The following is a 12,229-nucleotide window of genomic DNA, read 5'->3' on the forward strand; positions in this document are numbered from 1 at the left end:
AAGATGGAATAGGTGGCATATATGTTAAGACTGGTCACTCTATCGGCAAAAAAGAAAGAAGAAAGGGAAGGGGAGCTAGAAATCAGCAACACGAGTGACACTCCATGAGGCCAACCTAACCTAACCGCGTCGACATGTGTCCCCATGACAGGTTTGGACAGCTCACCTGTATAGGTTTGAAATCATTTGAAAAGCCAAATATCCAACAGTCCGAGAGCTTTGTTGCTGTTATTAATTCATCAATTGTATGCATCACGAGGGCTATGACAGAAATATCTGACATACATGTATTTACCCCTAACGGCCCGAGAACTCATCATAACACTTGGTTGATTGGTTGGTTGGTTGGTTGGGTCATCAAGTCCAAGAGCTATATCACTATGATAAGGATACAGGGTTAGTTTATTGAATTCGAAGGTTTGTTCTTGGTGGGGGTTGGGGTTAGCGCGCTATGCGCGGGGATTTATGACTACATGTAGGTTACGTACGGTGAGTTACAGGCCTGAATACCTGCAATGTATTAATAATTAGCGTTAGCCAACTTATCTACTCACCTAGTCCCCTACTCTTTTGAAAATTTTCTCAACTATATGTTCTACTTAAAAATTCTTTGGTACCCCATATATGTTATATCCCTGTTAATGATCAATATAAATGTGTGGGACATGGCTTTATATTATGTGAATGTCACTAATGACCGCGCGGAGATGGCCCTATAGTAATCCTACCATTCATATATGAGTCGAGGATACCCGTACAAACATTTAGACATGACACTATAAAGAAATAGCCCCTCCCACCCCCCACACTCCTACGTAGCTGTATAGATAACAAGGAAAAGGATATAGACGTGTCCTTACAGACTATATTCAATTTATACAAGGACACATTACCAAAAAGATTTGTTAGTTATAACCTTGGTGTCTGGCCCATCCTGCTAGCGGTGTACAATTACCTTACCTTAGCACAGATTCTTCTACTACATGTAGCTACATGTATATTTGCAAGTTCCCTCACTACGCTTAAACTTCATCCACGTTTAAAATTCATGTGCTGCTTTTGGGCTGACCGCTAGTTAGGGCCGCATCTTAGAGCAATTTATTTTTTCGAACTGGGAACATGGCGAGTCTTCACCGGTTTCCCCGCTTCCATCTTTTTAGGACGGGGACCGGCGAAGCTACGGTGAGAGCGACTGGCGGTGGGTTAGGGTTTGTAGAATTTCTTTTTCACATACATGTAGATTGTTTTCTCGTCTTTGTATATGTCATATATAGATAATAAACATTTTAATTAACAGTTAGTTTTATTCCTCCCTTGTATGCAGGAAATGGCGGTAGTCTTTAATATTCTAGTTCGAATTGATTGTTTAACTTCTTCATGTAATCAGTCGCATACTCCATACTCGATATGTCTATATATGTATGATCTGTAGTGGATATACTCGAGAGTATGCATATTCAGACGGTACTTTTATACTAAATATCACATATGTTTTAGAGCTATATAATTCGGATTGCACTGTGAAAAACATGAATGCTATGGTTTCCGCACAACATGCAACAGCCATGAGCGAGAAGTCCTTGATTTAATTACTCGCACTACTAGGGCTCCGAAAAGTTAACCCAGACATCAGCAGCCTTCCAATAGATTGATGGGCGAGCATCTAACCAATCAAGCGCAACCCAACCAAGTCATATTTATGCAATAGGAACGCCAATATATCTTTATGGCTTAATAGTACAGCGATCTATGTAATTAATACAGCACAATCAGGTACCAGCTGCAGCTGCATGCAGCATGCATAGGCAATTGCAACATATGAGTGATGCCCGATGACCCAGCTACTTAGAGCAACGCTAATATCTTAGCAGCTGGAGAATCATGTATGTTTTTCAAATATTACGCAAGGCATCACCGTCTCTAGCTCCCAAAAGAAAAAAAATTCTTCGAATTTCAAATCCTTCACCAAAGCAACTTCAACAAAAAAAAAGGGGGGGGGGGGGGGGGACACTCAAATCATGTTTTTTGAAATGCGTGTCTCCTTAGGTATTTTAAACCACATTAATACCACCGATCCGGGGTATGGTAGTAAATTTTACGAAACAGGACTGGGTAAAAGCAACAAAGGTATCTTTAGTAGGAGACACGCATAGATAGGATGAGATAGCAAGCATATAGAAACGGAGCAAGGAAATAATGGATAGGCTTCGTGTGTAAGCTTTAATCCAGGGCGCTCAGAGGCAGGCGCGTAGTGGTTTCGGTGGAGGGGGAGGGGGAGGGTAGGAGTAACATAATAAAAAGAAGAAAACACCCGTGACTTCATGAATTAAAAGAGTAGTATGTTAAAGTAATGATGTCAAGGCTCCCAGACAAAAAAAAGACAAGGAAATTAGGAAAAAAAAAATGAACACCCCAAGCATGACCAATAAAAGGAAAACAAAAAAAGATGAGTGAAGACACCGCTGGAAAGATGCCTGCTCTCTCGCAATATAGGGGTATAAGAATCTCCCCTGTAATCGTACAACCCAATTATACACACCATTCCCCTTGCTGATGCAGATATACCAACCTCCTAAAAGAAAGGTATGCTGGTTTTGCCTCTGCGGCGCCTTTTCGGTAACTTTTCGCTGCCGTTGATTTCTGCCGATCACGAACAAGAGGAAGCTGATACCGATTATTTGCGAGCTGGAGCTTGTGTTTTGACATTGTTGGATAGCCAACCCTTTAGAAAGATATCAATCAGCAAAGGTCCTGGGATGGGTACTGAAACAGCGCTTCAAGTTTTGCAGCACGGGTTGAACTCACCAATCCTTCAAACAAACCCTCACCAGTAGTTGCGCAACTCGGGACCACATACCAAACTCTATCTTTGAGTTTGTGTAACTGGAGTTTCTCAGTAACCTCCGACGGGGGCATGCCTACAATATGAAACGCATTAGCCGTCAACGAATTCTGAAACACGTTGTTGTATCCATCTAATGAATTGCAGAGTTATGGAAACGTACATCCAGGAATGTCTTGCTTATTGGCGAAGACCAATAGTAAGGACTCCTTCATTTCACGATCAGAGATGATCCTGTGGAGTTCCTGCCGGGCCTCGTCGATCCGATCACGATCGTGGCTGTCGATAACGAAGATCAATCCTTGGGTTCCTGTAAAAAAGTTTAGTTATAACTCCTCTGCGGATTTCCATATCAACATCTTGAGGGTTGCAAAACGATTAAATTACACCGATGACAGAAACGCAACGAAACAGTGTTTAAAGAAACATTCGTTTGGCCACGAGGGGCTTCCATCGAGATATCATGGCGTTGTCTGGATTCTTAGCGTCACCTAGCCATTTTGCAACGCCTCTCATGTTGATATGGTTAGTAGATGCATGCACGAAGTGAGCCTACCGGAGAAATAGTGACGCCAGAGAGGCCTAATCTTGTCCTGACCACCAACATCCCAAACGTTGAACTTGACATTCTTGTATGTTACCGTTTCCACATTAAAACCGACTGTCGGAATCGTTGTAACATCTTGATCAAGCTTGAGCTTGTAGAGTATTGCTAGTAATAATGTCAGCGTGGGGTTCCTCCTCCTTTTGCACGTGATTTGAGGGCATACTCGTTTTGCCAGCCGCGTCCAATCCCAACATTAGTAACCTCATCTCCTTCGTTCCGAATATTTTTCCCTAGAAGAGGTCAGCATGGATTTGTAGGGTTTGTTTACACGTTCGGAATGTACCATAATCTTTGATACTTGGACTGTAGCACGACAGTTAGCATTATGATCATCGCCATGTTGGTGCAGCTAGGACTCCGAGACTCACCTCCCATCTTGAATGTGTTTCTGCTACCTAAGCAGTGTTGAAGAGTAAGTGAGTGAGTGGTATGGAGCTTCTACTCGGTGGGTGTGGGATATGTGAGGAGTAGAGTTCGTTTCCAGCAGAGATCGAAGAGTCAAAACAAGTCTTAGGCAGCGGATTAGAAGCCTGAAGGATGGGCTAGGCGTTGCTGCGACAACAGCTGTGGAACTGTTCGAGAATGGGGTTTGGTGACAGCTAACGTACACTAGGCAGATCAGGAGCGTGCTGCTGTTGTGAGAGAGTGTGGTGATGCTTGGGCGGACAATTGGCTATGGCGGGCAGCAAAGTGGGGAGAGATGCGATCGATGTCTGTGGTGTTGAGGGTTGTAGAAGATTGGATGGGAGACGAGGCAAGGCTCCGGAAACGAACAAAAAGGAAAGGCTTCACGGATCCCCGAGAAAAGGGGGGCCATATTAAAATTGGTTTATTTACATGATATTCGACGGACCCCAGCATCATAAGATCTACCAAACAGTACTACCCGGTTACTCTTCAGAGGAAACAAATCATAACTTCGCCCTTTTCTCTGTTGTTTACACAGTTGCGAATAGGGGCATCTCGTTTCCACTGCACTGGTCGAATTCAGTGTCAATATCGCTGCAGTCCGTGATTTGTGGAATTCGAACCTTGGCAGTCCTTGGCACGTAATTTAACCACTGCGCCAAATCGAACGACGTCGACGACATCCAGGTCGAGACTGAAAAACAACGACTAGGAGTATGAAAACCACCGGGATTTATAGAGGGGTCCGCATCGTAGGAATGTGATCGTAACTGTAAAGATCGATGTGGAGGGAGGAGTTAACAAGGTACCTAGCTTTGTTTACGTCTCTTAAATCGAACCTGGCGTCTAGCTATATAAACTCCGGCCCATGGCAGATTGCTTTATGGGCCTCATGACTTTGATAGCTACTTTTGGAGGGATCAATGAATATCGACGGGTTTTCTGATAATGAGGGCTAGGTTAGGCTTTCAATACCAGGGAAGTGCACATCCCAATCAAATCGCAGCCTAGCCAAGCAGCATCGATAAAGTCTCAGATCTATAATTCAATGAACACATATACAGTAACAAAATTAGGACCCTGTGGTTTGAGTGAGTAGCAAGAGTAAAGGGTTTTCTGGGTTCGGGACCGAAAAAATAGTAACAATGCTTCCAGTGCACCTTCGGATGTCTCTCTATCCACGCCCACCGCCTTAGCGTCCAACGTCAAAGTGTTCACGTTAAGGAGGGCAAACGTTTCCCAACACAGGGGCAGACTTACCATACGTGTTAGCTCGTATGGATTTACCGGGTAGAGAATTTTTGCAGATGTCAAAAGTGTCAAAACTCTCATGAGGCTTAGAAAAAGCTTTGGTATTTAGGTGTTGAATTGTACCTAGAATAGAAAAAATACTCACAGTAGCTCATCCTCCAGTCCGTTCGCCGCATATGTGATCCTGGTTAAAGGAATTTGGGTGCTAAGCTATGTACTACCCTGGGCTTGTAGTTTAGCCAAGAACGATAGCACACCGCTGGCCAAGACCTGTCGTTCCCGCTGTATGCATTCTTAGATAGATCCCAATCCATTAGCTCCTTGTGTGAGGAATGAACGCCCTTACTTCTCCTTTATTCTGTCACAACTGTGAAGATTTTTCCCAAAATTCCTTATTAACTGACTAGAAGGACACCCCAACGTACTATGTCAAAGGCTATCATGAAGCATCACTCGATCGACCCACCTTGTAGCGACCGTTTCTTGAAGGCACTAGAATGAGTCCCCTTAACCAGACCTGCGATTAAGTGTACAGCTTTTCCGTTGTCACCACTACCATAACTCCAAATACTGCAAAACAACAATCACCCCCACAATACGCATTGAAACGATGCATATTATATTTTAACTCTTTAGCTCAGAATAAGCCACAATGTATTAGCAGAGGTCTAAAAGTACTAGATTCAGAGAAATAACCCGCAGAGCGTTCTCATCACGAGGCTTCGATAAATACCTACCGTATGCTTTGCATTGACCTATTAAGTAGAAGCTTCTGGTTTGAACTTGTTTAGTTCAGGATTCATAAGATATCTTTTGTTACTAATTTGGCTTGATAAGTTGGCTTGAGGGCAAAATGGTCCCCGGGTTTATCCACTTAGTGGGTCCTGGGGTGGATGAGGAACGATGGGTTATCTAGGCTTGCAGCTCTGCATCTAGTACAAGACTGTTCTTCGACCGGTCTCCAGTCCTATCGCCGTAGATATTATTCCTCAAAAACATATATCGGCCGTCTACGAAACTTCTCCTCAATTACAGTAATGGTCTCCAACCCTAGCCGCTTCTTTGATAAAATACGCCTTGATATTTTACAAGTGAGTTTGCAACTTACAACTCCCTTGTAAGGCAAATGAACGCGGATGATAAGGCACTGAAAACAATTCATCACTCCTCGTCCGGAAGAAGAAGCCATTGGTGCTGTGAACAAAAAAGTATGCGTCTGGATGACTCCTACAATGCACCAAGCTCTTCCCACGTCCGGCCTTATTGGGCTAGGTTGGTAGGTAGCGGCAGCGTTACATGTGGTTGTGTGGTTGTGTAGAATAAGTGGGTGTAGCTGCTAAATGGTCGCTGGGTCATAAAGGGTCACTCGATTCGGCTCACGGAACAACGCGTGAGGCCAAAATTTACCGCGGCAGTTTTGTTGCCTGACGATCACATCGCCCAAGTCCCACGTAATTATATTCAAAGAAAAGCGTATTATTGTAGAGTAGATATCATAAAGACAACAATACAACAAAAAATAAACCCATCAATTCATTCAACCGATTGAAAAAGAAAAGAGAAAAGAAAAGCGCCGTCCATCAAGATTTACAATCCAAGAGCGTTCTTGGTCTTGTCAACAGGTCCCTCGGTGTGAGCATCCTTCTCCCTCCTGGTCTTGTCAAAAGTGCTCTGAGTGGTGCTCTTGTTGCTGTCCGGGTTCAAAGCTCCAGCAACACCTAATAGTCATTATATTAGTAGCTATTATAGAAGATATGCGGGATAGGGGAGTGCTTACGGTCAGCAGCGTCGGTGAGGGTCTCCTTGGTTTGTTGAAAGACGGACTTCGAGTTGTCGGGGGTCTATAAAAGGACAAATGTTAAAAATGGCCTTTGATACACATTGAAAAGTTGAGTGGTGGACTTACGAGCTCCTCCTTAGCCTTGGTGGACATATCTTTGCGGCCGAAATCAGACATTGTGGTTTATGGTTTGAGTGGTTTGGTAAGGGGAAAAAGTCTTTGTTGTTTGAGGAATTTGGTAGTAGAGAGAATGTGATTGTATGATTGTGATAATGAGAGTATTCGTTGAAGAGGGGAATCGGGTGCTCTTTATATACACATTTTGAGACTAGCTCTAGTACTTAGAGAGCTCTTTGGGAACTACGAACATAGACAATGACGTCTTTCAATTGAACTTAGATTCCGATAATACTGCAAACAGCAAAAATGGTAATCACGATTGTAGGTATGAGACCCGTATATGTGGGTATGTGGGGTAGCTGAACAAGGGGGTGAAGTACTTTGGTATCAAGGGTAAGTGAGTAGAACGTGGCAGCGTGGCTAAAGCTGTAGTTTTCCTGTTTTGCTCGCGAATATGAACCGCCGCGTTCTACTCACTTACCCCTGATACCGAAGTACATGTAGGTAGCACCACTGCTTCCAGGAACGATGTGGACCCCTGGGATTTCCCGCAGGGTTAATCTACCATTGTGATCTCTTATTTCTGCCCTGGGCAGGGTGTCTTTGAGTGGTTTATTCCCACAGTCTAGATTTTACAATCTTGTGCAAAACTGGGCACGGGAGTTTCTAGTTGGCCAGTTTCCTTGCTGGTAGTAAAATAGTGTGGCAAGGACGTCATTATTTTTTGTGGCGCGGGTGCACTGTGCTTTGCCTTGGCTGTGGAGGTGTGCAGGGGAAATGCTTGGCAAATTTTATGACGTAAAGTAGGAAGATGATGTCATAGGATAAACGCGTCTCCCCAAAACGATATTCCAAGAAAGAATGTCAAGGGTTTTTGCACGTGGTAGTCCCTTGATAAAGCTCATGGAGATGTGGATATAAAGACTGGAGTTTTCCCCGGAATTGGAGTTTCTCTCCTCATCATCAAATATCAACTTCAACTTAAATCAAGCAAATATATATCAAACTCCTACAACCTTTTTTTTTTTAAAAAAAAAACAACTTCGAAATGTCTGGAGCCGATACCAATCAACCCTCAACTGTCAAGTCCTACATCGACAGCGGTGTTGCTGCTGTCCAGAGCGCAGTTGGTAGTCTTACTGGTGAGTTCTATCCACATGTATCCTAAAAAATCAAGTCTTTATTGCATCGAAGCTTCATGTCTTCATTAAAAGTATCATGCTAATAATTATTCAGGAAACCCCGCCGACAAACAAGCTGCCGATAACAGGAAGGCCCATGCCGACCTTGAGCACGACGCCTCCCACGTTAGTGCCAAGGCTGGTCCCTTCAACCTCTCATCCTCCGGTGCTGCCACTATCGACAACAAAAACCGCCGCGATGGGAAGGCTGATCAGTTGATCGGCAGCGGAAAGGAGTTTGTCGGAAACGCTGTTGGGTCGGATAACCTGAGACGTGAAGGCCAACAGCAGAACTCTGAGGGGCAAGGAAAGGAAGCTGCTGGTCAGGTTGCAGACTTTGCTTCTGGTGTTGGTTAGTATCCGCTGAGTTGTTTTTGGTTTTACTATAGTAGTGTGTATATTAATTGTGATTTAGCGAACCGTGTTACTGGAGCTATTGGAAGCGTTGCTTCTGGTATCGTTGGAAACAAGGAAGCCCAAAGTAAGCTACTATTCGAACTAACAATACCTTTGTTATATTGTTACTAATGTTTTCTTAGCCGACTTTAACACCCAGCACGACAAGGGAAAGACTTCACAGCGTGGAGTCGAGGCTGATCTCCAGAAGTAAATGAAGGAAACTGGCTCTTTCCTATGAACTATAATGACTGTTTTAATGTCTCGTCTTTCTTTTAAATTAGGTGTTCGGGGATTGGGGATTGGAGATACCATACATAGTTTTATTTCTTTCTTTTCTGTATTGCTATTGCATGATAGTTACAGGCTACTGTAGTTCGCAATTAAGGATTTCCCAAGAGCTCTTCTTTTTTGTTGTGCCTGAATCATTTCCACGTGAGACATCTGTGATGCTTAAAAATGACGTTACCACGGCCCTTGGCAGCAGAAAAAAGAAAAAAAGTCGTGAGGCTCAGGACGTTGCTTCCCGTTTTGGAAACTGACAGTTCCATAAATTACCCCGCCTCACGACTTCTTTCTTCCTGACCTTCACGGCGTTTTCCGTATCTTGAATTTCTGATTCTCTTTTAATTTTCTTCACGTCAAACACAGAATGCCTCGCGATCCTCTTATCGGTTTGGTGGGCAAGCCATCGAGCGGCAAGTCGACAATGCTCAACTCGTTAACAGATGCGACTTCAAAAGTTGGTAAGTAGCTGCGCGCGCCAGCCTTGAGATCTCATAGCATGTGGATCTAGAACTAGACAGCTTGTTAACTATCATTTCCACTCTATATAGGGAACTTCCCGTAAGTACCACTAATATCCAGGGCCTCCCGTAACCCCATATACTCACGAATCCCTATAGATTCACGACAATCGATCCCCAAAGAGCAATTGGCTATCTTCAAGTCGTACGTCCACACAACAGTCCCTCCGCGCGCGAAACCCACACCTAAGCTCAAGACCCTGTCATTCATTGCCACTCCAGGACTGTGCATGTGTGCGCTTCGACAAGGCAGACGTCTGCAAGCCCAATTATGGCTCATGCCACGACGGCAAGCGCTCAGTCCCCATAGAGCTCCTCGATGTCGCAGGACTCGTCCCAGGCGCGCACGAAGGAAGAGGACTTGGGAATCGCTTCTTGGACGATTTGAGACATGCAGATGCACTGGTGCATGTTGTGGATGTAAGTGGGACTACTGACGCAGAGGGCAAGGTTACAAGGGGGTATGATCCGAGCCAGGATATTATCTGGTTGAGGGAGGAAATTGTACAGTGGGTGCTGGGGAATCTCATGACGAAGTGGTGAGTGGTTCTTCATGTTATGTATCATTCACGGGCTGTCACAAGCCAATGATTTGCTTACCTGTGTTTGTATGCTCTAGGGGTGGGATAAAACGACGGCATATAGCTCTCAGTAAGCATCTCCCATACTTATCTGTTTCGTATATCTGTAGTTCTTCCGTATCTCTTACCCCCTTCTAGAGGCCAATGCTGCCGATACCCTCCAAAACCAATTCTCCGGTTACGGCTCTACCACCGCCATGGTCCAGCGTACGCTCGACCGTCTCGCCCTCAAGACACCCCTTGAGTCATGGGACAACGAAACGGTCGAGAAGGTCGTCAACGGCTTCATCGACGAGAAGTTCCCTACTGTCTGCGCGCTCAACAAGATCGACCACGCCGATGCCGATAAGAACATTGCCAAGATCGCGAAGAAGCAGCCCCCGGACAGCATTGTCCTCACTAGTGCTATCTCGGAGGTATTCCTACGCAAACTTGCCAAGCAGGGGTATATTAAATATACCGAGGGCAGTGAGTTTGTCGATACAAGGGAAGATTTGATAAGCGAAGGGGATCCAGAAGGTGGTGGCCTAAAGGAGATGGACGAGAAACTGAAGGCACGTATCGAAAACCTAAAGGATATGGTGCTGTATAGGTTTGGGAGTACGGGTGTGGTGCAGGTGTTGAGTAGGGCGGCAAAGTTGTTGGGTTTGGTGCCTGTGTTCCCAGTCAGGAATATGAACTCGTTCACCTCGGGGGCAGGATCAAGTGGTGGCGTGTTTAGGGACTGTGTTTTGGTCAATAAGTAAGTCTTCTCTATTTACCTTGAGGAAGTTGGTGAGTATTGACAGAGGTGATAGAAATACTACGGTGAAAGACGCGGCGAAGAAGATTATGGGTGATGTTCCAATTGCCTATATCGAGGGCGTTGGCGGCGTAAGAGTTGCAGAGACAGACATTGTCGAGATTGGGAAGAATGATGTAGGTGGCCATTCTAGCTGTTTCCTATTGTATTTTTTGCTGATTTTGGTTTGTGGAATAGATATTATCATTTAGGGTGGGAAGAGCTTAATTTTTCTACACACTGCAATTGGAGCACGCGCATTACCCAGCCAAGGGAGAAGGGTATGATAAGTGACAAAAATATCAATAAAAAAAATTATAAACTTGTCTTAAAGAAATCTGCTATACACTAGTACATATATAACCCTCACCCAACTCAGTCATAGATTGTTCCATCATCTCATCATGATCACCACTTCAAACCTCTACCATCACCCAAATATTTAGTTATCGCTCTCTGTATATCGCGCGCGCGCAAAAAGACAAAAGCACATGGATTAGAAACGCAATCACCAAACACAAAACTTGCAAAACTAAACACAACCACAGGTAACTACTCACTCTGCCCCCTCTCATCCTGCATCCCGATAATTGGTCCTGGTGCTTCGGGGTGCTCCTTCTTGGGATCTTTCTTTTTGTTCTGGGCCCCGCCGCTGTGGAGGCTCTCTTCGCGCTCCTTCATCCCCCGCTTGGAGGCGTCGGATTGTACGTCGAGTGTGTGCGTCTTTTCAGTTGCGTGCGGATTTTTTTTGAGGTCGTCGTAGAAGCGCTTTTGGGAGATCACACGTAGGGGGGTGCGGTGCAGGAGGGTACGGTGGGTTGTGCGGAGCATTTTGATAATGGTTACTACTGAGGGGTTCGTTTTTAGAAGGTTGCCTTTTGGAGGCAATTGAATTGAATTGATATATACGTAAGTGCAGGGAGAGGTAGAGAATTAAAGGGGAATTGGGGTAAATAAGTACTCTGAACAGCTCTCTTGTCTTGCTTGATCTTCATACCTTAACCTCGGAAGCATTATGGGGTTATGACGTAGGGGACGAGTGATCGTGCATGACAACTGACTAGAAGGGAACTTTCCTAGTCTGGGTCTTGGCAAAGCGACTAAATCTAGCAATATATGTAGATACATGTAGTAACTCTACCGCGTACCGACGACGTCGTCGGACATCGACTGTATATATAATAGGGGCTTGATTGATCATGATGGACCGGAGTACTATTGGATACCTATTCAGAGGCTTATTCGCTCTATCTTTTGGCATGTACCCTATCAACAGTCGTTGCTTTGGGGCTAAATCCGGCTTAGTGATCTAATTCTATGTAGCGGAAATTACCACACTTGCTTTTCAAAACGACGGCTAAATCACAAGCGCGGCATACCGACGCAAGTAAGATATGACCTGTGTCGAAAGGTACTCAATGGTTGGCATATGGTCTCAGAGCACTTATCAAAGCTTCCCCGCTATTTCCAGTTGCC

General features: G+C 44.6%; 5 protein-coding genes across 5 annotated transcripts; 2 read left to right on the forward strand and 3 right to left on the reverse strand.

Moving 5' to 3' along the window:
• Nucleotides 1-2,674: 2,674 nt before the first annotated feature.
• On the reverse strand, nucleotides 2,675-3,824 carry LAJ45_08335 (uncharacterized protein; the record flags this gene model as incomplete). Its single annotated transcript, XM_046117886.1, has 7 exons — nucleotides 2,675-2,722; nucleotides 2,806-2,918; nucleotides 3,006-3,152; nucleotides 3,399-3,554; nucleotides 3,613-3,679; nucleotides 3,733-3,752; nucleotides 3,818-3,824. The coding sequence occupies 7 exons, from the start codon at nucleotides 3,822-3,824 to the stop codon at nucleotides 2,675-2,677; spliced, it is 558 nt and encodes a 185-aa protein (XP_045968812.1).
• Nucleotides 3,825-6,695: 2,871 nt separating this feature from the next.
• LAJ45_08336 (uncharacterized protein) lies at nucleotides 6,696-7,065 on the reverse strand (the record flags this gene model as incomplete). Its single annotated transcript, XM_046117887.1, has 3 exons — nucleotides 6,696-6,826; nucleotides 6,886-6,949; nucleotides 7,015-7,065. 3 exons carry the CDS (start codon nucleotides 7,063-7,065, stop codon nucleotides 6,696-6,698), a joined length of 246 nt encoding a protein of 81 aa, XP_045968813.1.
• A 991-nt stretch (nucleotides 7,066-8,056) lies between these two features.
• On the forward strand, nucleotides 8,057-8,799 carry LAJ45_08337 (uncharacterized protein; the record flags this gene model as incomplete). Its single annotated transcript, XM_046117888.1, has 4 exons — nucleotides 8,057-8,150; nucleotides 8,245-8,541; nucleotides 8,605-8,670; nucleotides 8,729-8,799. 4 exons carry the CDS (start codon nucleotides 8,057-8,059, stop codon nucleotides 8,797-8,799), a joined length of 528 nt encoding a protein of 175 aa, XP_045968814.1.
• A 438-nt stretch (nucleotides 8,800-9,237) lies between these two features.
• On the forward strand, nucleotides 9,238-10,981 carry LAJ45_08338 (uncharacterized protein; the record flags this gene model as incomplete). Its single annotated transcript, XM_046117889.1, has 8 exons — nucleotides 9,238-9,264; nucleotides 9,340-9,341; nucleotides 9,491-9,536; nucleotides 9,614-9,930; nucleotides 10,011-10,042; nucleotides 10,111-10,714; nucleotides 10,770-10,890; nucleotides 10,952-10,981. The coding sequence occupies 8 exons, from the start codon at nucleotides 9,238-9,240 to the stop codon at nucleotides 10,979-10,981; spliced, it is 1,179 nt and encodes a 392-aa protein (XP_045968815.1).
• A 324-nt stretch (nucleotides 10,982-11,305) lies between these two features.
• On the reverse strand, nucleotides 11,306-11,584 carry LAJ45_08339 (uncharacterized protein; the record flags this gene model as incomplete). The annotated part of the gene is made up of 1 exon (XM_046117890.1): nucleotides 11,306-11,584. The coding sequence occupies one exon, from the start codon at nucleotides 11,582-11,584 to the stop codon at nucleotides 11,306-11,308; it is 279 nt and encodes a 92-aa protein (XP_045968816.1).
• Between the last annotated feature and the right edge of the window lie 645 nt (nucleotides 11,585-12,229).

The sequence above is a fragment of the Morchella importuna genome, assembly GCF_003444635.1.
Source record: "Morchella importuna strain M04M26 chromosome Unknown Morimp01GS029, whole genome shotgun sequence".
Taxonomy (NCBI): Eukaryota; Fungi; Ascomycota; class Pezizomycetes; order Pezizales; family Morchellaceae; genus Morchella; species Morchella importuna.